Genomic DNA, 23,937 nt, shown 5'->3' with positions numbered 1-23,937 from the left:
TATTTCACCCACTTAGGAGAATACGGCCTTTATTCACAACAGCAGAATGTTAATTCCTGCCTCTGTGTTCTCTTTTTCTTTCCTAAAGCAAGTATGAACTGGAAACTGTACCTAACTGGCAGCAATGCTGGTTCCAGCATTGAAAATAGTCCCTATTTGGGACAGCACAACTTGCAAGACCAGTTTGGGGCTATCAGACTGATTCCAGGACTATTCTATTGTGTTCTCTGAGAAAAGATAATTTTATCAATGCTTCTGTCTGCAAATATTTTTCCAGCTATTGCTACCTGTAATATGGGAAATTCTTATCACTGACAAATACATTTTTCCAGAGTATTTATGTTGCACATTTCACAGCATCGTGTGCACTGTTTTACTGTTTCCTCTGTTTAGTCGTCCTTGTCTTTTATCTGGGCAGATATTTTTCACAGTTACATAGGAGACAAGAACATTTTTAAAACAAAACCAAACATGATTGTTATTGGGGAATTCATGGATAGGTATACCACCTGAAATGACTGTCAACCCATTTTTTGGAAACAGATTTTAAGTTGACAGTGTCCTTTTAATATACTCTTTGAGAGCAAAATCAATGGTAAGACAACGAAGAACAGATCTATTAGGTAACTTTTTGTTTCACGTTGGTCTCAGTTCCTTTATTTATTCTCTTACCAGTAGCCGTAGGTGGTCCAAATTTTGAGATTACCCATCTGTTCCTACTAAAAGGTTTCTTGGTGTAAATTCCATTTGTCCAATATGTAGCAAGTAAACTAGTCTGTCTATGCTTCTGTTTAACATGTGCTGCTTAAACTGAGACTACATATACCTCTGCTAGCTGGAATTAACTTGATGCAGATACTCCGTGAATGTTTTCGATAGAAGATGGTGATGACTTACAGGCAGTCTTTGTAGGTGGCTCTGTAAAACCTGTGGACTCCACCTTATGTTCCAGAATGTTCATGTTATGTATTAGTTTCTGCAGAATCCAGGATTCCTATGTGGATGTTCAGTGTATTCCCTTTGCTCCCACATTTAAGGCTAGAATAAGATGTACTAATTTCATTTAGTTAATGTGAATGCAAACACCACATTGTATATTTTGGCAAATGAAGAAATACAACCTTTTATCATCTTGGGCATACTTCTAAAACAAAGTTTTATCATGAAACCATCTTTGATGTGGCCACAATCAATTTTTGTGCAAGGAACCCCTTAAGCTTGTTGAGGTTGCTGAATGCAGAAACCGCAAGAAGGATGTGGCTTATAGTTTTTAACCCACATAATATGAACCATTTATGTAAATTTGGTATTATAAGACAGAACTGCTCAGTCTAAAAGCACCTCCAGAATAACTATGAAGTGAGCAATTCTCTCAGATGGGTAGGGATGACTTAACGCTGGTTTATCGCTGGCCTGTAGATTTCTCTCTGAGAGGTATGACTCCTTGTAACAGCACACCCTTGGATCCAGCTGTGATGAGAATACGACACAAAATGCAGGTATACGTGGAATTGCTTTGACAGCAGGAAGGCGACTACAACACAGAATATTTTGTAAAGAACCTGAGGGCTAATAAGTTGAAGGAAAGGGGGCTCTATCGCAAACCTAGATATTTCCATTACTGACCATCTCATATGCATTCAACAGATGTCTCACAAACAAATCCCCTGGTGATATTGATGTGAAAAATGGAGAACAGCATGAAGTGCACTTTCATAATGCTTTCATCTGTTTCTAAATATACATTTGGCTGATGAACTGTTAGCTCTGGATTTGAGCTCCAGTAATTTTTCCAGAAGCACAGAGAATGAAAACTGCCACTAGAAGCCTGGGCCCAGATCTCCAAATCTCATTTAGATATTTTTAGATTGCCAACAAATGCGCTGGAAAACAAAAGAAAAAGGCCCTGAAAAGTGTGATGTCCTGTACAGTAAACCCTCGAAATACGCAGCTTTGAGTTGCGCATAACTCACTTTAATTCAAGTTAAGTGCAACTTGAAGCTGCTCTGAGGCTTTGCAACTCAAGGTTTACTGGACTGCCGTTTTTGGAAGAATTATATTAAGTCCTGCTCCAGCTTCTCTTGTTCCCATTCCACTATCTTCACTAGCCATGAGAGAAATCTTGGTTTTTAAGGCCCAGCTTGACAAGGTGTTGGCTGGGATGACCTAGTGGGGGTTGATCCTGCTTGAAGCAGGGGGCTGGGATACATGACCTCCTGAGGTCCCTTCCAGCCCTGTGATTCTGACTGTATGCCTGAAAGTAATCTTTGTCTGAAAAGATGATTCTTTAGCAACCTGAAAAACTTGGAGGATATGCTTTTCCTTTTAATCAAATTCTACTAACGTTTCCTTCCCAGGAACAGGATGAAAATCTTGGACACACAAAGTCTCTTGTGGGGGGAACGCAGCGTAAGAAATTCTAGGAGTTTGACAAAAATCAGTCAGACACAAGCTGGTTAAAAACAACTCATGAAAACAGACCTCTCAAACCCTCTCTGCAGAATCATTAAAAAACCCTGAAAAAAGATAAAGTGTTCTTTTCTTCTCCTCCTTTCATAGGCGCCTTAAAATAAAAGTCAAGGTAGCCCAAATGATGTTAGGATGAACTCATCTAGCCCACTCTTGTTCCGCAGGAGTGGGTTAAGTTGTTCACCACCTACTTAGGACATAAAAACTCCTATCATCTTAGAATTGCAGTCTGTGAAGATGGCTGTGCTGTGGAAGGAGGATGGCTGCCATTGCTCTTTCTAGAAGCAATTCATTGGCAGAGTAGAAGACTGCCAGACCCTGTATATGATAGGAATATTTTCCAAAAGCAAATCATGTTTGCTAACAATGATTCAGACTGACTAGTTATTGTCACAGACAGGCTGCCACCAGCATTTAACTATGCTGATCATATCTGCTCTGAGCCTGGTTAAAAACCTGCTTAAAAACACCACCAGCAGCTGGAAACATGTCTACACTGGGGCTCCCAAAGTTGTGAACATGTGTAGTAAGAAAATGTCTCTGGAATTCACAGTGCCTTAGTTATGGCTTTGCAAGAGAATACACACTTCAGTGAATTCTAGTTATTAATATAAAGCAAATAGTCTCCTCAAAAATAGAAAACTGCAATGAAAAAAACCTAAGCCAAGAATGCAAACTTTTAGAAGTGCGTATCAGTTTTACGTTTACTTCAATTTTTATTGATACTCAACTATATACATTGCACAAAAAATGTGTATATTTTAAGAATGTACACTTATCCCTCACTGTACGAGCACAATTGGTTCCCAATTTTCTATTCTTACTCAAAAACTTGTAAGGACACTAAATTACCATTAAATACACATTAAAGTCTCTGACTGGTTCCAAGTGCTCCTAACTGGGAGAAGGAGAGGCAGCATGTGGCACTGCTTTTGAAAGGTAAGTGAACCTTGGGGGGGCGGGAAGTGGAGAGGGTTAAAGGCTGGAGGCAGTTTGGGGCCATGAGTCAGGGGGAGGGTTAAAACCTGGTGGTGGCTCCTGTGGGAAAGGTGGCAGCTCATTCCTCCGGGCTGCACCAGCAGTACCTGTGTAGGGGTGCAGCGGGCCAGGGGGTGCACGGGGAGTTGCCACCAGGGGCAGTGTTGGGAGCAGGCCTGGCTGTGGGGGGGGGTGCACAGGGAGCTGCTGCCAGGGGAGTGTTGGGAGCAGGTCTGGCTGGGGTTGAGGATCTCCCCACCCTCCAGCCAGGAACCCCATGGCTGGAGCACACAGCAAGCCACAGGGTTGCGGATCACCGTCCCTCCCCCCGCCCCCCCCCCCCGGCTCATATAAGCAGGGGCAGTTCGCTCGTTTTGTAAACAAAGGAAGGTGTGTGTATATCCCTTGTTTTAGTGAGTACTTGTAAGTAAGGTACTCGTTAATCGAGGATTGAGTGTATTTCATCTCTGAGGTATAAAGTTATGCACAAAACATATTCTGTGCTTCCAAAATTACAACGAACATCTGAAGCCAGTCATGTACAGTATAAAAGTTCTATTTTAAATATTATGGAAGTTTATCCTGTCAGCACACACAGTTATAGCACTTAGGAAGCTTCACTAAAAATTTTTAACAGCTCAAGATGAAAAATACCCCCAAAACATTTTTGGTGATGAATGCAACTCTTCAGTCTTTTTGGTTAGTCAATCTTCTTTTCTCAAAGTCAATTTCAAATATTCTTCATTTTTTAAAAAATACTTCTTTTACAAATGATCAGAGTGTTCAAGTTATATTTTCCTGTTTTGGAATAATCCCATATACTTTCTTTATTTTAATGTATTGCTAATAAAAACAGGCAACACCTATCAAGGGCTGAGTGGATACCACTGTTGTAACTAAAAGTACAATGACATGAAATATCAAGATAAAGTCATGCCCCCCCTTGCAAACAGCGTACTAATAGTACTGCCACCACTAGGCTCTAATTCAAGCACTAAAGATGACGGCAGCTGTGGCAGCATGGGTAGAATATGATCCCTAGGTAATTGTTTTATTGTTTGTTTATCAGAAAAACTAACCTTATTCTGCAGTATGTTACAGAAAACACCTTAAAGATGACTTGGAAAGGATTTCTTTTTTCTTTTCTTTTTTTTTTAAAGCAAACCCTCACCTATATTCTTTGTTTAGATTATTGTGAGGGAAGAATTACACTTTAAAATATAAAAAAGTCTTTCTACTTGTTTTTATATATTAAAAACAACAATAGAAAGTTTGTTCTTCCTTTATTATGCTAGAGGACTCCTTACAGGTCTCAGCAGGGCTATGTTGACACTAGCATTATTCTTCTGAAGATGGGGATTACTTTAGAAAGAGCCGCATGCACACTAATTTACTTCTTTCGAAAGAGCTTCTTTCAAAAAAATATGCAAATGAGGTACCAGATATGTAAATCTGTGCTTCATTTATGTTTTTTATTTCCTTCATTTGCATGCCTCTTTTGAAAGAGGAATGCCAGTGTAAAGGTAGCTGAGATGTTTATTACAAGCTACTGCACCTGAAAGAGTGGCAGTTTTGAATCTTTAAAATGTTCATCAGGTATAAAACACAGAAAGGGTTTTTGTTTGTTTGTTTATGTTAAGAAACAAACTAGTCCCCCACCCCATGGCCTCTGGTCAGCATTTAGTTTCATGTGATTTCACGTATCTTTCATTATTATCAAATCCTTCAGGTTAAGAAAGAGCATGAATGTTTAATGTTAAACCTTCCATCCCGTTGAATCCTTCTCCTACTTCCTTGTTAAAACAAAAAATCAAGACCTATGTACAGTAAAACCAATAAATATCTCTTTAAAAAAGCTAGTGCTGATTTATTTACTTATTGCAGTCCACCACTCAGTAATATGCTCAATGCCATGAAGGAAAAAGAAAGGAGAGCATTTCAGGCCTGGACCTAGTCCAGGCCCTCAGTTGTGTGCTTGTTTTCAGTTGTTAGAATTTTTAGACATTCCCATTGCTCCTTTGGGAAACCATAATCGACACCCTCAATAAATGCTGAATAAAAAAAACTTTGTATTATATCACAGTTTATACTATATTCCATATATTTTACCAGGGAAGCGTTTTACATATATTTTAGATATTTTGTGAAACGTATTTGGATTATTAACCATCCACCTTAAAATCAATGCTGATTTATAGGACTGCCAATTAATCACAGTTAACTTATGTAATTACCGTAAAAAAAACCAAACAGTGATTAATCTCCCTGCTAAAGAACAGAATACCAACTGAAACTTATAAAATATGAAGGTGGTGTTCTATGTTTTCAATATTGATTTCAATTACAATACAGAATACGAAGTGCAGAGTAATCACTTTATTATTTTTCATTACAAGTGTATGTACTCCGAAAATGTCAAAATTTAGTTCACCTTATGTATGAACTGACGTATAGTATCTTGGGTGTGAAAGTTGCAAATGTAGGTTTATTTCTGGTTACATAATTGCATTAAAATGCAATGTAAATATAAAAACTTTAGAGTAGGGGTGTCCAACCCTTTCCCACTGGGGGCCACACAGCAATTTTTTTTTACACGGTCCAGGGGCCAAAACACAAAAATAGTCCTAAACCACCCCCACCAACAGGCTTCAACATCTTGCAGCCCCAAACCAAGCCCCACCTGCCCCCAGCTTTACACCCCTCGCAGGCCCAAACTGCTCCCCCCACAAATCCAGGATTAACTTAGCCAGGAGCTCTGCGTGCCACCACCCCCCTTACTCCTTCGCCAGGCTGTCTTCTCTTCACTGCAGTTGTGCAGCTTCCCGCAGCCCTCCTATTCCTCCTGCAAATATTAGGATAGGGGCAACTCCCCGTTTTAACCCTACCCTCCCTTCCCCAGCGCCAGACACCCCCAAGCTTCCTGTTTTAACCCAATCCCACCTTCCCCTCCTGCAGATTCAGCCCCCCCAACCCCCACTACAATCCAGTGCTGGCAACTCACTGGAGCCGCCCCTACTGCTGAAACACACTTCTCCCTCCAAGCACTGGGGAGGGATGTGTGTGCAGAGAGGCACACAGCGCTGATGGGGCTCTGGGTACTTTATTGGTCAAAGAGCCACATGAGGCTGCAGCGCATGTACTCCCTGTCGCTTCTCTCTGCCCCTGCCACACTGTACGGGAGCCAGAGAAGTAGTCAGGAAGAAGCAACAAATGGCTCCTTAAAATGGTCCCACTGTCGGCTCCACAAACCATATAAAAAAGCTCTGTAAGCCAGCTTCTGGCCTGTGGGCTGCGTGTTGGGCACCCCTGGTTTAGAACCTACAAGTCTACTCAGTAAGACTTCTTCTTCTACCAGTTGCTAAGTCAAACAAATTCATCCACATTCACAGGCAGATACTGCTGCCTGCTTCTCATTTACCATGTCATCGGAAAGAGAGATGAGATGTTGGTATGGCAACTTAGTAGCTGGCATTGCAAGACATTTACTGCCAGATATGCTAAACATATATATCCTCTTTCATGCTTTCAATACCATTCCAGAAAACATGCTCCAAGTTCACGATGCTCTTTAACAAGAGTAAATTAAATTTGCAACTGGATAACCTGCAGTCTACCATATATTTCATGTTACAACTGTTGTGGATGATGACCCAGCACGTTTGTTTTCAAAACACTGTCAAAGCAGATGTGACGAAATGCAAAGAAGGAACCAATGTGAGATTTCTAAAGATAGCTATGGAACTCGAACAAGGTTTAAGAATCTGAAGTGTTATCCAAAAATCTAAGAGGGACAAGGTATGGTTAGTGCTGTCAGAAGTCTTAGTAGAGCAGTGTTCTGATGTGGAAATGACAGGATCCAAAGCACTAAAATAGAAAACCAAACTTGTTCTGTGGCATTTGACTCAGATGATGAAAAACATGCATCAACAGGCACTGCTTTGGATTGTTATCAAACAGAACTCAACAGCATAGATGCATGTTCTCTGGAATGGTGGCTGAAGCATGAAGGAACATATGAATCTTTATGCATATGGAACATAAATATCTTGCAATGCCAGCTACAACAGAGGACATGGTCAAGAAGAAGCAGGCAGCATTGTCCTGAAAACTGTAAACAAACTTGTGTGCCAGAGTGACTGGCTTAACAAGAAGTAGGACTGGATGGACTTGTAAGAGATGAAGTTTTACAAAGTTTTATTTTTGAATTTAGCTATTCTGTATATACTTCTATATTTGCCAGTTAAACTTTCATGATAATGAAATTGCACTACTGTACTTGTAGTAGAAAAAATAAACTTTTTGTTATTTACAGTGCAAAGTATTTATAATAAAATAATTATAAAGTGAGCACTGTATTTTTGCAGTCTGCATTGTAATTGAAATATATTTGAAACATACAAAATATTTAAAATAAATTGTATTCTGTTATTGTTTAACTTTTTAATTTCTTGACATCCTTATTAAAGTTATCATGTGATTGTATAATTAAGCTCTAAACCTTTCACTGGTCCATAGACAATGTAATTTTTTTTTATTATAGAAATTCTCATTTCAAGGTATGGAGTGGAGGAGAAAATCATCTGGGCAGTTTGTTCATTAAAAATAGCAGTTCAGTGGTTGTTCAGAATTTGCTGTGAGTAGTAATGCTGGTGGAGATGACTTAAGGGGCAAAATACAAGTCAGATGACCACTGATGCCAGATAAAAATATATCATCCCCACGTGTGTGAGAAGTATGCAAAGATTTTACGAATCTAATTTATACAGTTGATGCACTCCATACATGGAGGAATTTATTTCCAGTATTCCATATTATTTATACTCTCAAACACACACATATACAGGTCCTGATCCTGCAAATATGGGATAAAGACCTTCATGTGTATGGGTAGTATCACTCACTTTGTAGGCTTGAACCCTGTATTAAAAGCACATGTATGCCTCTCTTAAAAGCAAATCTTCAAGCAAATATATTCTAAACTTAATTCCTTAGTTAACACAAGCCAAACGGAACTGTGATTTTGGTTATCACAGGTACTTTAAACATTTGACGTAAAAAGTACAAAATTATAAAAAAGTATACCAATTTTTGAATTCAAAGTGAAATATTTATAACAGGTCTTGAAAAAAACATTACATTCACCTTCATAATTCATTGGTTTGAAAAACTTCACATGAACAAGACAATTATCAATTCACTTTTCATATTCCATTTGTGCCACAAAATAACAGTTAAGTAGCACAGCTGCATTCACCTAGATGCCAAAGTGTTTTACTACTTACCAGAAAAATAAATTTAACACAAGAAACTAAAGGCAAAAGGGGTATATCAAACTGCAAGGAGTTCCAGAGGATTAACCGTGTACGTCTACAGCTTCACAAAATACACGCAGTCACGTAGCACCTTAAAGACTAACACAGAACTATTTTCCCTCCCCTCAAGAAATTCCCACAACACCTGAAAATCTACAGGCTCAACAAAAGCCAAAGAATCAAGAAACATGAAAAATTTCTTACCATTACAAAATTTAAGTTACAATGATTTAAAAAAAAAGTTTCATTCAACTCTGGTAAATTCCAAGAAGGGCAATAATTAGTATACCTTTAAAAGTAATCTACCTTAGAAAAAACTTTACCTTTTTGAAAATATGAAGAATTAAAATTAAACAATTTTTAAAATGTTAAGCTAGATACTTATTTATGTATGCACATATTTTGCAAACCTTCAAACAAAATGGAAAACTAACATGTATTTGGTACACAATTCCCCTCTTTTAGGCTACATCTATACTTACTAAAAACTTCAAAATGGCCATGCTAATGGCCAAATCAAAGAATACTAATAAGGCGCTGAAATGCATATTCAGCACCTCATTAGCATGCTGCGGTCATAGCACTCTGAAAGTGCCGTGGTTCGCTCCTGTGCGGCTCGTCTACGCTGGGGTCCTTTTCGAAAGGACCCCACCAACATCAAAATCCCTTATTCCTATGAGTTCACAGGAGAAAGGGGATTTCGATATTGGTTGAATCCTTTTGAAAAGGACTTAGACGAGCCACGTGGGAGTGAACCATGCTAATGAGGTGCTGAATATGCATTTCAGCGCCTCATTAGTATTCTTCGATTTGGCCGTTAGCATGGCCATTTCGAAGTTTTTAGTAAGCGCAGATACAGCCTGACATTAAACTCTTTCACATCCAGCAGCCCCAGGACCAGAAGCTTGTTGCATTTTAAAATAGTAAGGATAAGAGAGGGATCCCTTCGCTGCCAGTTCTCTGACAGTGGGGCCGCACTACAGTACTGCTTCCCTCCCTGAAGCCCTTGACAGCACAGCCCCAGAGCACTTCTTCTGCCTGTGCAGCCCACTCTGCACTCCCCACTGGGGTTCAGCAGCTCCCAGCAGCTGAGGCCCTGGCCCATGCTGCTGCTCAGGGTCCTGCTTCCATGTGGTCTGGCCACCCATCCTGCTGTCTTCTCGTAAGGGTTCAGCAGCATTCAACAGCTCAGGCTGGGGCCTGTGCTGCTGTGCAGAGGGGCTGGCACATGGCAGAAGAGCCTTCTAACCTTCCCACCCTTCCCATGAGCGGTGGTTGCCTAGTAGTCCAGGAGCCTCTGCACCCCAGGCACAGGAAGGGATAGGGAACAGAGGATGCAGCAGCCTCATCTTGGCTCCTTACCTGCACCCTGGTGCCAACCCCTTCTTAAGAAGGTGAAGCGACATTGATGGCTTGGGGTGGGATGGCATCCCTTCGCTGCCTGTGAGTAGCACAGCCCACCAGAAAAAAAAACATTGAGGTGACAGGATAGTACCTGGCAGCAGTTATTGTTAAAGCCAGTTATTTGAGAGTACCAGTTGATTGAATATCGGTTAAAACAGTTTACTGTATGTTGCTTTAATATTATTACTTTAGTAACTTAAAACAAAGAAACAAAAACAATTAATTAAAAGATAAAAAGGATCTTTAAAAATTAAATAAATACCAGAAGAGCATAACTTCTCATAAATACCACTGAAACTTGTTTTTAGAATAAAAGATTTAACTTTTTTTCTCTAATATAGACCATGTACTGTACATTTTCACTCTTGGTCAATTTTCATATTAGGGGCACCAGAATTCTTCATCTAAAACTTCAAAAAGGCATTAGAGGACTAAGCAACCACAAAATTAAGAATTTTATCTATATGATTCTCTTTTTTTGTGTGTGCGAACTGGCTTCTTCTTGTCCTCTTTTTGTGGGTCAAGCATTTCTAAATTCAATATGACTACAGACCTCCACTCCCACAAAACAAAACCTAAAACAATATCTGCCACATAAGGAAAGAATTTGTTTTTAGCCATAACTAAGCATATAACATGACTGGAAATTTTCAGATGGACTGTTTGTCTGTTGGAAAATGCAAATTCATCAATATAAACATTTCCATTAGAAACACTCCTAACTTTCTGCCAAATTGCCTGCCTGTTTCCTCAGCAACCCAGTCTCCCAAGTTCTTTGGAGTACCAGGATCCCTCTCACTGTCATCTCTGCAAGCTGGCTGGCCAAGAGCTAGGGCTCTCTAAGTTTCCAAGCTGAGTGGCTTCCAGATTCCCCACCTCGGGGCTGCTAGGACTGTATACTGCTCAAGGTGTCTTGGAAACTGTTAGAAAAAGTCAGAACTAAAAATTATTTTGACCATTTTTAAACTGAAATTTTGGAAATCCCATTGTGCTGGAAATTTGGGGATTATGCTTATTTCAGAATTTCCTGTGAAACTTGAACTCTTGTTTCAAACCAACTCCCCTGTTCATTTAAATGGCTGAAATTCATATCTGACATTTTTAGGAACCTCTTATTTTACAATAATGGCCATCTTTATAGAAAAGAAAAAATGAATATCAAAGATTAATTATTTTTAATTTGAGGTAAAAAGATCCAAGAATCTGCCCACATACAGAGTGGGAATTAACTGCCTACAAAAGAATGCTGTGGAAAAAGGACGGGAAGGGTCAGAGTGGACCATAAGCTACATATGAGTCAACACTGGTGCAAAAAAAGCAAAACATCACTCTGGGATGTATTAGGACTGTTATAAGACAAGTAGTAATTCTTCTGCTCTGCTCTGTGCTCATTAGGCCTCAACTAGAGTATTAACTTATGAGGGAAGACTGAAAATATTGTGTTTATTTAGTCTGGACATGATAACAGTTTTCAATTACATAAAAGGCTGTTACAAGGAGCAGGGAGAAAAACTGTTCTTCCTCAACCTCGGAGAATAGGTAAAGCAGCAACGGGACTAAACGGAAGCAACGGATATTTAGGTTGCCCCTTGGCAAATCTTTCTGGCTCGGTAGCAAAACATTGGAAAAAACTGTCTATGGAAGTTATGGAATCTCCATCATTAGAGATTTTTAAGAGTAGCTTAGACCAGTGTTTCACAACATGTGGTACATGTACCACTAGTGGTATGTGAAAGTATTTTAAGGAGTACACAGGTAGAAAACTAAAAAGTCAGGAGATAAGCACTGGGTGGCACTGGGAGAGGGGGTATGTTGATACGGCCGAAGTCCCAAAAGGGGTATACAAATGTTTGAAGTGTGGGACACACTGGCTTAGACAAACACCTGTCGGGGCGGTCTAGATTAGTGGTTCTCAAACTACAGATTGGGACCCCATTTTAAATGGTCACCAGGGCAGGTGTCAGACTTACTGACGTCTGGGGGTGAAGCTAACGTCTGGGGCTAAAGCACAACCTCTTCCCCATGGGGTTGTGTAATTTTGGTTTTAAGAAGAGGGTCACACAGTGTAATGAAGTTTGGGAAGCCCTGGTATAGATAATAGTTAATCTTGCCACGAGTGAAGGGAACTGGACTAGATGACCTCTTGAGATCCTTTCCAATACTATGTTTCTGAGAAGTATTTGTATGTTTCAGCTCTTAACATTCAGTAATTTTACTGTTATCTGATTTTTTTCCTTTCCAAATTTGGACATAGTTGCATGTTATTATACATGTTAAACTAACCTGGAATTTTAAATAAATTTATCACTCCTCTTAGCGGCACAGAACCTAATGGTTCAAAAGTTACCAAAAAAGGGAATCAACACATGCCCATGTGATACACATGGGCACCTTCCTACATTTATCTCAGGCATAGGGAGCTTAATGCCAAATACATGAGATTCATATTTTTAATCAAATTGTTTTGTGCTTAGAGGTGAACAAAATTTCTTGAATTTTAAACCATCCCTGAGCCAAACAAATACACCAACACAACTTCTCTCCACTTTCATAAAACCACAATTATTAAAACAATGAAAAAGCTCACAAACGAAGCAGAATAAAAATGAAAATGTCACTATACTGGACAAGCTGCAGGTCAAATTTCAACTATCAACACAGCATTAACTTCAAAAAATGTTTTCCATTTGCTTTTATGATGTTATGTGTTATAAATTTAATGGCCCACAGTTTTTGGTTCCTAAAGCAGACTGGTTAGGTGACATTAGCAGGGTATTACTTACCTTTCAAATGTATAAACTATGGATGTTAATACGAAAAAGCAGTCCAGGAGCATTTTAAAGACTAACCAAGTAATTTATTAGGTGATGAGCTTTCATGGCACAGACCCACTTCTTCATATCATAGCCATACCAGAACAGACTCAATATTTAAGCCAGAGAGAACCAAAAATAGTAATCAATATTGACAAATCAGAAAAATTATCATGAAGGTGAGCAAATCAGAGAGCAGAGAAGAAGGGTGAGGGGTTCAAGAATTAGATAAAGCAAAGTAATTCCAATTCTTGACTCCCCACCCAGCCTTCTACCCATCCGCTCTCTGATTTGCTCACCTTGATCGTAATTATTCTGATTTGTCAACCTTGATTACTATTTTTGGTTCTCTGTGCCTTAAATATTGAGTCTGTTCTGGTATGACTATGATCTGAAGAAATGGGTCTGTGCCACGAAAGCTCATCAAGTACTAAATTATTCTGCTAGTCTTTAAAGTGCTACTGGACTGCTTTTTTGTTTTGATAGTGTATAGACTAGCAGGCTCTCTCTCTGTTATTACGGATGTTAGATCTTGTTTAACTAGTTAACCAGTTAAATGCTAGGTTTAACAAGTTAACCAATTAAACAGTGGTGTGAGAGAGACAGGAAGCAGCTGGGGAAGCCACTTCAGCCTAGCTGGGCTGGAATGGACTCCCTGCTGTGGACAGGGGTTGCTCCGGTCAGGCTGGAGTGCCCCTACTCATGGTGCGCTGGGAACTGGGGCTGCTCTTGCCTTTGCCCACCAGCCCAGTCCAGGAGCGCAATGGGTGGGAGTGCTCCACAATGCAGCCAGGGCAGCCTCATCAGCAGTCGCCTGGCCTTCCCTGGCAGCACTGTGGGCCTAGGATGCACCAGCCAGACTGAAGCAATCCGCATCCACAGTGGACCCGGGAATGCTGAGGGGCAGGGGTGCTCCAGCCAGACAAGAGCAGTCTTGGTCTGTGGCAAAGGCTCCAGATTGCATGGGTTAACCATAACTGGTAAACCTCACCTGTTTACGATGAGGCTTACCCGTTAACTAGTTACATTTCTACATCCTTGGTCTAAACCAAACTGCAGAAATTCAAAGGTGAATGGCAAAGGAAAAAAGGTAAGATGTATTCTGCCCCTCCACACAGTTTATTTTTTCTTTTTTAAAGCATGAAGATGAGCCAAGACGCTTCTAACAAAATAAGGGGGTTTTGCTTAATTTTTGCAACACTAAAATGACTGGAAAGCTAATGGAATTATGACATCATAAGAGACTGAATATAGCCACTGAGAGGGTCAAAGGATTTTTTTTAGCCAGTGATTAAACCTTTTGGTTTTTTACCAATATTTCTTCCTAATGAACACCTGGGATAGATTACATCTATATTAAATATTCAACATCCTTATTGCTCTAATTAAATAAGGTACGACAGGTCATACCATACTCCTTATATGCACGTGCTTCCCAAGCAGTTCTGCAGCAAAACCAAGACACAGAATTTGACAAAGAAGTGGCATTTTTAATATAACATTTAGCTTCTCTAACTGTCAAAGCACCAAAAAGGAACAAACTTTTTTCAACTCTTATACAAGTTAAAAATAATGTATGATTTTCTACCTTTTTAAAAATCTTTCCCTCTCACTTTCCTCTTACACAATTGTTGTAATATTTTTTCTCCCACCATTTTCTAATGTTGCTTTGATAACACCAGCATTCTTGCCAAGACTTCAACAATAAAGGCAATGATATATACTTACAACCTTGATGCCATGTTAAAGTTTTATGTATAGAGGGTTTGGGATTTTTTGAAGGGCAGTTGGGAGATTAATATCTTTTTGGGAGACAAGAGATCAGAGAAGCAGAAGAAGAAAGAAACAAAGTGCATCACAGTAAAACTGATTTTAGTCTTCTCAGAAGATTGATATTTTGTATATAGCTATCTACTCCTCAAAACATTGCTTATATTAGTTTATTTCTATTTTAATAGAAAATCATAAAAAAACACGGACTGTCATAATAAACAGACCAGCAGTGGGTAGTGAGGACAACATCCTTGCTTCAAAGAGCTTATTCTAATGATCCTCCAATGAACACCATTCAACCATTTCACTGGCCTCCCAGAGTCTAGAACAGACTTCAATATAGATATATAGCACAGAAAATAAAAAACTTTTCTTAAATTGCTCATTACATTCCTATAATGCAAGAATTAATGAAACTGAAAAACGCTTATGCTAGTTTATCCTCCAATTGCTGTGAATATTGACATGTACTAGGAGAATGTAATGAATGCAATCACAGAACTCCCTTGAACAGAACTTGTCTGATTATCATGCCAGTCTTCTGAACATGAATGTTTTGACCATCAGCATGAAATAATAATTTAGTAAAACTATCTGAAACCAAAATGTCACACTCCTGTGATTTCTCTATTTCTAATTTCACGTTATTTTGACTGAACACTAACATTTTACTCTGCAGTGATTGAATACCCTGAACTTGCAAAGAAAGTCAATTTCAATTAGATCTGGATTTTGCAAAGATATAAGAAAGGGTCTGTGCAAGTGGACTTCTGTGAAGGATCACGGCCCATGGCAATAGCCAGTTCCAACAAACTGATCACTTACCAAGTTGTAAAATTAATAGGTGTGGAAACTTTATTGAAGAGCTTTGTCAAGAACATGGTAATTCAGGAAAGAAATAATAATAACTGTGCCCCTGAGCAACGTTCAAGATTAAGTGGAAAACCTGCTAACTCACTCAAGTCTAGACTTCGATAGCTCTAACCCTATATACCCATCTTACAAGAACTAAATAAAATATTGAAATGTATCTTAAACGTTTGTACTTTGAGATTAAGCAACAAAATATGAATTGATTTAAGATGGACAACTCAAACTGAAGTTTATACTAAAGAAGGCAATTCTCTTCACCTTCAGGGTTTTGTTTTAACCATTCAATCAGTTGTTAACATGTAGTTAATATAATACAGTTCAAACTTCTGAACTGAGAGACTAACTACATATAAAAGCTGATATCTCCAGTCAATTTACTTAATTGCTTAAAGATACTCAAAATATCAAACTGCCTCATTTATTTACAATCAGATTTTTTTTTAATCTATAGAAAGAATGGTTCTGCAACCTGTAATATGTGGGATGAAATCCTAACCTTACTGAAGTCACTAAGGCTGTGTCTAAATCACAAAAACAACTCTGAAGTTGAGCATCTACGCACACCCTACTTCGATGTTAAACTTTGAAGTAAGGCGCTATGCCACTCCTGGGAATGGAGTAAGGACTTTGAAGCTGGGCTTCCTACTTCAAAGTTAATTTCAAAGTAAGGGAAAATGTGTGTAGACTCTCTGCTGGCTATTTGTAAGTAGTGCCTAAATTCGAAGTTAACTTTGAAGTTAGCTCCTAGTGTAGACACAGCCTAAGTTTTGCCATTGCCTGTAACAAAGCCAAGATGTTAATCCTTGCATCTATGCATCAAGTCAAAACTGAACTTTACAATAATCAGGATTTCAGATAATTTTTCCCAACTGTTACATAAAATGTAACTGGTGAAATTATCACGTAAATAAGTTTATATTTCTTGATTTTTTAATAGTCAATATTATAGGCTTTTGTAAATGTAGATGTCTGCATTAATTTTGTAGGTGGGTCTAATGATAATTTGAACATTCTGTATCTAAGATACTAAATATATATCAGTACTGTATTATGCACATACTATACATTGTTCAGTTGTACTAAATGTTGGTGAAAGTTAACATGTAGCATGAGCAGCCCTGATTATTTTTAATGAAGACTAATCCATAGTCTAAATCGAAAACATCAATCTAGTCTAATGGCATTCATGCACAATACACTGATTTTTCTTATTATAACAAATCAGATATTGGTGCTGTTTCCAGGTACGTCTGAAAAAAGCAATTGTATAGGAAAAAAAATCATTTAGAAGTGCACCCAGTATTTCCTGATCCAGCCGAGTAAATAAACAGCACATTTAAAAAGTATTCTTTCACAGCATGAGCTTTTTATGCAGGTCCCATTAGATTAAGTGGAGTCAGAACTAACAACATGCCTACATGTTTCAAATATCTACATACAAATCTGACAAATGGGAAAGGTTATGAAAAAAACGGGTCTTTAAAAGAGCAACCTAAGCAAAGTACATTTTGCTAGTTTCTTTCTTTATCCTTCATCCCCATGTATTTATTTTACTGTGTCCACTACAAAAAAAAAAAAAAACAAAAAAAAAACCCTGAGCAAAACACCATCAAGAAGAATAATTAACTTACACAATTTCATCTCACAGGATAAAATAAGTTCCTCATAAAATTTCTGAAGAAAAACTAGTCCGCATGACATCTAACTATGTTAATCTGGCAGATTCTTTATTTCAAATATATGGTACCAACAGTTTTGTCATGCATGGCTCTACTTTTTAAAAAAATCTTCTAATGAAAAGCCAACAGTGCCATATGATTTTATCACTCCAGATACAATACTATCTATACTTATTACTCATGCATGTTAAAGATTATATAACTTTTGCTTCATAGAAAGGTGTTAGATTGAATATTAATAAAAAATAAAAAGGTATGTGAAAAATACAAAGTAAAAAGTCAGATACTGTATATTGAAGGGTGCTGGTTGAGAGATTTATGTTTATACCCCATAAAGAAATTCAATGTAGATTCACCAGTGGTCTTTTTAGAGGAAGTGAGTTTTTGTCTCTTTTAGTGGATGCAAGGGAAAGATAACAGGACAAAAGCACAACTTTTTAATTTAAAAAAAAAAAAAAAAAAGATATGGGGGTCTGCTCTACAGGAATATAAATCTGAGAAGCAGACATAAATCCAGAGAAATCAGTAGCAAAGGACTATTGGCAACAAACCAATACTTTTCCTAAATTATAACTGCATTTGATTTAACTGTGAGGAGAAAATGCTGAAGTGCTGAAAAAATTTAAATATTTAAAGAATTATTTAAATGCATATTAAAATCTGTCTGAACATTTCTGTCTACCAACATGCAAGCTCTGTAATATTTACCTGTATCCAAGCGCTTTACAGGGGACTCATCATCAACCTCAGAATCTCCACATGCACTTCGTGATCTTTTCCTTGGCTGCAGAAGAGTCTCCAACCTTGGAAGGACTACAGACAAAAAGGTTTTGGTCCCTAGCTGTGGAGAAGTTGGCTGGGTTTCAGTGTTCTTTGCAGACTTTGGGGGGCTTATACTTTTTGATTTGCAGAAGAGAATGGATGTACGTCTGTTTACATCAGTTGATGACTCAGCTACAGCAGAAACAGTCGACTCATTGAGATTACTGTCAAGTAAGTGTTCTGGAGTGTGTCCATTTATTTCTTTCTGAATGGAAGTGCTATATAATTCATTATCAAATTTTACTCTTTTGTAAAGCTTACTCTGCTCTGGATTGAGTTCTACTGGTTTGAGGGTTGGTGGTTCTGAATTAGTCTCCAAGTTTGAAGGAAGAGGTAATGCATCTGATGGTTCAAGTTTAGGGGGAGATTTATCTCCTGAAAAAATTATAAATACAGTGTGATTTTTGAAAATTGGTAATTATAAAATCTATAACACTCACTATAAATGTGCAGCTCATCAAATAATTGTTTTTTGGAAACAAACCGTAACATTTTAAATACATAAACGTTTGGCTAGCAACAACCTATCCTAGTTAGTAGTACCTAGTTTTTTACTGGGTGTGTAACAAAATAGGTGCTGACATTTAGTGTTCAAGATTTAAACCTGGGCAGGTACCATGCAATGTTTAAAATCTTAGATATGAGAACTTTTTACAGAAAGGTAAAGTAACAGATTATTTGTGTCTGGTAATGCAAGTATTTCACCATTAATGCTGGAAGACTGAATAAAATACATTTTCTTAATTTAAAGTATTTAGCTTACCTGCTTAAGTTAACTGCATTTATAGCTTAGCCTAATAGATTTAGCTATAAGAGTGGGCTATAAACTATTAGCAAATTCACTAAGTTATGCAAAGCTGCTTTACAGTTATGGTTACCAGTTTTAAATTTTAAAAGCTATAGTTATACTGGCAAATGCTTGGCAAAGACATCTTTGCAAACCTTTGAGGAGAAATCAGAAAAACCACCCCTCCACCAATTTTTCTTTTCCCTCTGTCAAACTCAACTGTCAATTCTGATGTTTGTTTTTCTTTCAATTTCGTGGTACAGAATGGCAAGACTGTGGTGGCCAACCTACGACTTCTTGCAGATATGAAGCTAGGAGCTGTGCACTGGGACTGCTTACTGAGGCTGTGCACACACGCCGCACTGCTTGGAGGAAGAAGTGTGTGGTGGCATTGGCTCCAGTGAATCTGAGGCATAAAGGGCATCAAGTTAGATCAGGGAAGCTGGGGGTACCTATCTCTGGGAGAAGGAAGAGGGATTGTGTTAGAATGGAGGGGCTGGGAGTGCCAGGTTCTGGGAGGGTGGGGCACAAAGCCATGCATTATATATTCATTTTTATATATCTATATATCTAGATAAATATATATGTCTATATGTATGTACATCTATCATATATATTTACATACATTACATATAGAGACATTAGTTAAACATACAATATGTCTAGATATATTACATATGAGGTATTATACATCTAAGTATATAGATATATAAAAATCAATATATAATACATGGCTCTTTACACTCTATCCATAGTTACTTTGGCTCTTCGTCTCCAACTGGTTGGCAACCCCTGGGCAAGACAAACACTGTGAGTGTTTTATACAAAACTAGCACCAGAAAATATCTTTACAGACAAGTGACAGAAGAAAAAAGATTCCGCTCTACAGCATTCAATAAAACAAGCAAAAAATTACCCACCCCTAAGTGCAATAATTATTGATCTTTCCTGTAAATCTAAAAACACCACACTGAGACACCACCTTCCTTTGTCCGGGCATATAAAACCAAAAAGCAGTCATGTAGCACTTTAAAGACTAACAAAATAATTTATTAGGTGATGATCATTCACCGAATTTATTCAGTGAAGTAGGTTCATGGGGCAGACCCACTTCTTCAGATCTTACATCTTAGAACTAACAAAATAATTCGTTAAAGTACTACATGACTGCTTTTTTTGTTTTGGGAAGGTACAAACTAACATGACCTCCCTGTAACTATTCTCCAGGTGTATGTTTACACTAACTAAATGAAAAAGCTCTATCTTTACAGGCGAGCTTTTGTGCAATTAAATGTAACTTGCTGCACCACAAAGATAACAAGTGTAGAGCACAAGAAGAAAAACATTTAACTTATTAATGCAGATTTAAATTTACATATGCACAGTGCAAATAAGTCAGCTAGAAAGTTTGGACTTCTGTTGACTTAAATGATAATTAATCAATTTGTCATGGCTCATTTACAGCCTTCCTTCTCTTAGGAACTTACAATCTAAGCAATAGTAATAAACACCTAAAATGTTAATATATCAGTTGCATTCAAAAGACAGAATCCCAAAATAAATATCCTGTGTAAATGGTATCTTTAGCAAATGTGTAAACTTTCTATGAGAGCACTGATTAGATAATAATGTCTTAGATTGTTCCTCTTTACAAATCCAAATTATTCGTAAGAAAATGTGATCTGAGGGACATCCACAAAATACCTATACACCAATAGACGTATAACTGTAAGGGAAGGTTTACTCACATATTAAAAAACTAACTTTACAAAGTGACTCTGAAAATACAACAACTGTGAAGAATATAGATTTTTGTGGGGTCACATTAAAAAATGAAATTTTAAATATAACGATAAACCATAACACTCTGAGCAATTAAGTATAAAAATTTATCTTCCTTGGTCAATGCCTGTTCTGTTTGTTTATTGTTATAAAAACCTATTACGATCTACTCATCTGCATGTCTTGTGTGTGGTTTACATTATGGTTTCTAATTGTCTTTTAACCCACCTTTATTCCAGAGTTTAAGATACCCACCAAGGTTTACGAATTTTTAATTGTTTTTTCAATCTACTATATTAATTCTGAATAATTTATGTCAACGTGTTATTAAAAAAAACATTTCAATGTATGACTGCTAAGCATTTTATTTACACACATCTTTTGACTATCTTAAGACGTACATTAACCCAATTTTTTAATGTTTTAATTACCAGTCTGTAAGAAAGTTCAGACATAAAATAACTAAGGCAGGGAGATAATTCAGGCAGATTTGCTTACACTTATAGTTATTCTAGAAGTAAGGTGAAATAACAAACTAGATGAGAAGGGCAACTGGAGTTATGGTTACATTTTTTCTAAAACTATACCTCCACATTGCAACAGTTTATATTTTGAAAAACATTTTTATCAAGCAAATAGACTCAGACATGCAATTACAACGATAGCTAGGTCATAGGGCAGTTAAAAATATTTTTTTAAATGCTTACTTTCAAATGACTTGAGAGGTTTAAATTGTATAAAAGCTAGTCAGTGTAGGCACATGACATTATTCTGATTAGTGCAATCTTTCTCTGAGCCACTAGGGTGCCAACATTCTAACTGCACAAAACTGAACACCCTTTCCCTGCCCCTACCCTGCCTTCTGCTTACTCCATCCCAGTTCTGTTTATAGGACACTCTCCTCACAGCCTCACTCACTTCCACTAGTCTAGGGCTCGGGATCCTGAAAGGGGTGCATGTTCTGGTTTAAGGTGTGGGCTTCATGATGAGGGGCTTAGGGTGCACGACAGTGCTCAGAATGGTGGCAGCAGATTGGGGTGCAAGCGCTAGCAGGAAGTTTGGGTGCAGGAGAGGGCTCAGGGCTGGGACAGGGGGCTTTGGTGCTGAAGGGCTCTAGGAGGGAATTAGCGTGTAGAAAGGGATTTTGAACTGAGACAGAAGGTTGGGGTGCAGGCTCTGAGTGGGCAACATTTACCTCAGGCAACTCTTCGAAATGGCTAGCATGTCCGGCTCCCAGGACTCGTGACCAACAGGAACTGTGAAGCCGATACTCAGGGCAGGGGCAATGCACAGAGCCCCCACAGCCTAGGAGCCAGACATACCAGCTGTGTGGAACCAGGGCACCTGCTTCTACCTACGGAATGGACTTTCAGCAGCCTCCAAGGTCCCTTTCTGATAGTGCATTCTGGCTGAAAGCTCATTTACCCCCATGCTTCTTTTCTATTTATTTTTTTTTTATCATTCAGATTCCGCATCCTAGTACTTCATTTCTGGAAAATCCATCAATAATAAACTAAATTAAAAACAGCTTACAGCAGGAATTACAAGGATGAACCACAGAAAGATGTGTTTCGTGGTCAGCACTATTTAAAGGTTGGGTCTCTAATCCATGTGCAGTCATTTAAGAAAGAATAATGCCAATTTTCAAATATACTGAGCTCCACAACTTCCACCATGAAGTAATAATTTTTAAGACTTAATTTTTGTGCCACTAGTTGCAAACTTTTTATTTGTTTTAAAAAAGAAGAAAATTAATTTCTCATAGGAAAGGGAAGATTAACCAGACAATAGATTTCATTCATACTGAACATAAACATTTATCAAGGATAGGTCTATTAAACTTGTCCTGAAATCAGATCATAATATAATACTGTTTTCTACTGTAGTAATTTACGTAATGAATTTAGGGCTATTCAACTGAAAGTATTAAAAACAGCGCTGATGTAAACACCAATTAAAATCTTACCTTCCTCTTCACCATCATGTTCTAATGCTGCACCTTCCTCTTCAAAACTTCCAATACCTGATTCTATTTGGGGAGGCTGGCTGTGTTGCTGACTTAGTTTGTTGCGAATAATGCTGATTTCTTTCTTTAACAGCTTTGCTCGTTTGCTCCTTGAACCACTGGATTTCATTGCACAGGTGAGATCAAGTTTTTCTAATAATTCTTTCAGCTGTTGTTCCAAGGACATATTCACTCTGTTAGCTGGATTCAGTAACCTATCCACTGAAGTCAAAACATGTAATTTAAGAGAGCTGTTAATTTTTTTTAAAGCTACCAGGAGAAAAATATTTCTTAAGTTTCATATTTTGGAATTAAGTATATAAAAATAAAATCCAACTTTTTCCATAAGTTGAAACAAGTTTTATAGGCCATCATTAGTGAAAAGGTGCCAGCTGAAATTCCTGCCATGCCATTTGCTACTACTCCTCTTAGCATATTTTGCTTCAGAGACCCAGAACTGGAATACCAGTGATTCTACAGGTTAGGTCTCAGGTGCACTGACGGAAAAGATGGCTAGTGATACTTGACTGAAAAGATGGATAACGATGCTTGACCCAGAGGTCTAGCAATTACTATTAACCCCTCGCTCTCTCCTTTGAGAAACAAAATCATTTTTTTAAAAAATTCTAGGATGTGATTATGTTCACAAAACAAACTGTGTCATTATTGCTTCTCTTTTTGTCAACTTACAGTCACTATTTTCTCTGCATATAAGGCCTTCTCTATACTACTAGGGGGGTTTGAATTAAGTTATGCAAATTACATAGCTGAAGTCAACGCAGTTATGTCTGCTCACAGCAGTATCTTCACCACAGCAAGTTGACAACTGACACTCTCCTGCCGACTCCACTTTCTCCACTGTTTTGGTGGAGTACTGAGTTGATAGAGCACTGGGTGGTTGATTTATGACAGCAGACATGATCAACTGACCACTGCTGTATCTACCGCTACCTGTAGTGAAGACATGCCTTTATTCAAAGTAAGATTTTTTGGGATTGCCTGTATCACAAGCTCAACATGAATATGAATATCAAGTATATTTGCATCCTGTTTCATGAAACACCATCACTACATATATATACTTCTGAGTCAGCAAGGAATTTAGATACAGACTTACATTTAAGCACGTGTACAGCCCCTCTAAACTACGCAAGTATGCATATCTAGAAGCAACTTGTACATGTCAATGGGAAGACTCACACATTAAAGTTAAGCATATGCTTAAGAACCTTGTTAAATC

At 38.0% G+C, this 23,937-nt stretch overlaps 1 protein-coding gene across 6 annotated transcripts in view; it reads right to left on the bottom strand.

Moving 5' to 3' along the window:
• The window catches only part of BRD1 (bromodomain containing 1), a 99,175-nt gene that overhangs the window by 35,043 nt on the left and 40,195 nt on the right, over window positions 1–23,937 (bottom strand). For 5 of the 6 annotated variants that reach the window (XR_012648397.1, XM_075015781.1, XM_075015788.1 and 2 more), the window contains 2 exons: window positions 22,659–22,919; window positions 18,010–18,498 (listed from right to left, as the gene is read on the bottom strand). Coding sequence is in view for 5 of the 6 variants with exons in the window: in XM_075015781.1 (XP_074871882.1) it covers window positions 18,010–18,498; window positions 22,659–22,919 (750 nt within the window). In the remaining variant the exon portion in view is untranslated. The remainder of the gene's footprint in view (window positions 1–18,009; window positions 18,499–22,658; window positions 22,920–23,937) is intronic. The other variant, XM_075015799.1, reaches the window with a different exon arrangement.

This window comes from Carettochelys insculpta, chromosome 1 (assembly GCF_033958435.1).
Source record: "Carettochelys insculpta isolate YL-2023 chromosome 1, ASM3395843v1, whole genome shotgun sequence".
Lineage (NCBI taxonomy): Eukaryota > Metazoa > Chordata > Testudines > Carettochelyidae > Carettochelys > Carettochelys insculpta.
Note: the sequence above shows the minus strand (reverse complement) of the source record. Positions and strands in the feature narration are given on the sequence as shown.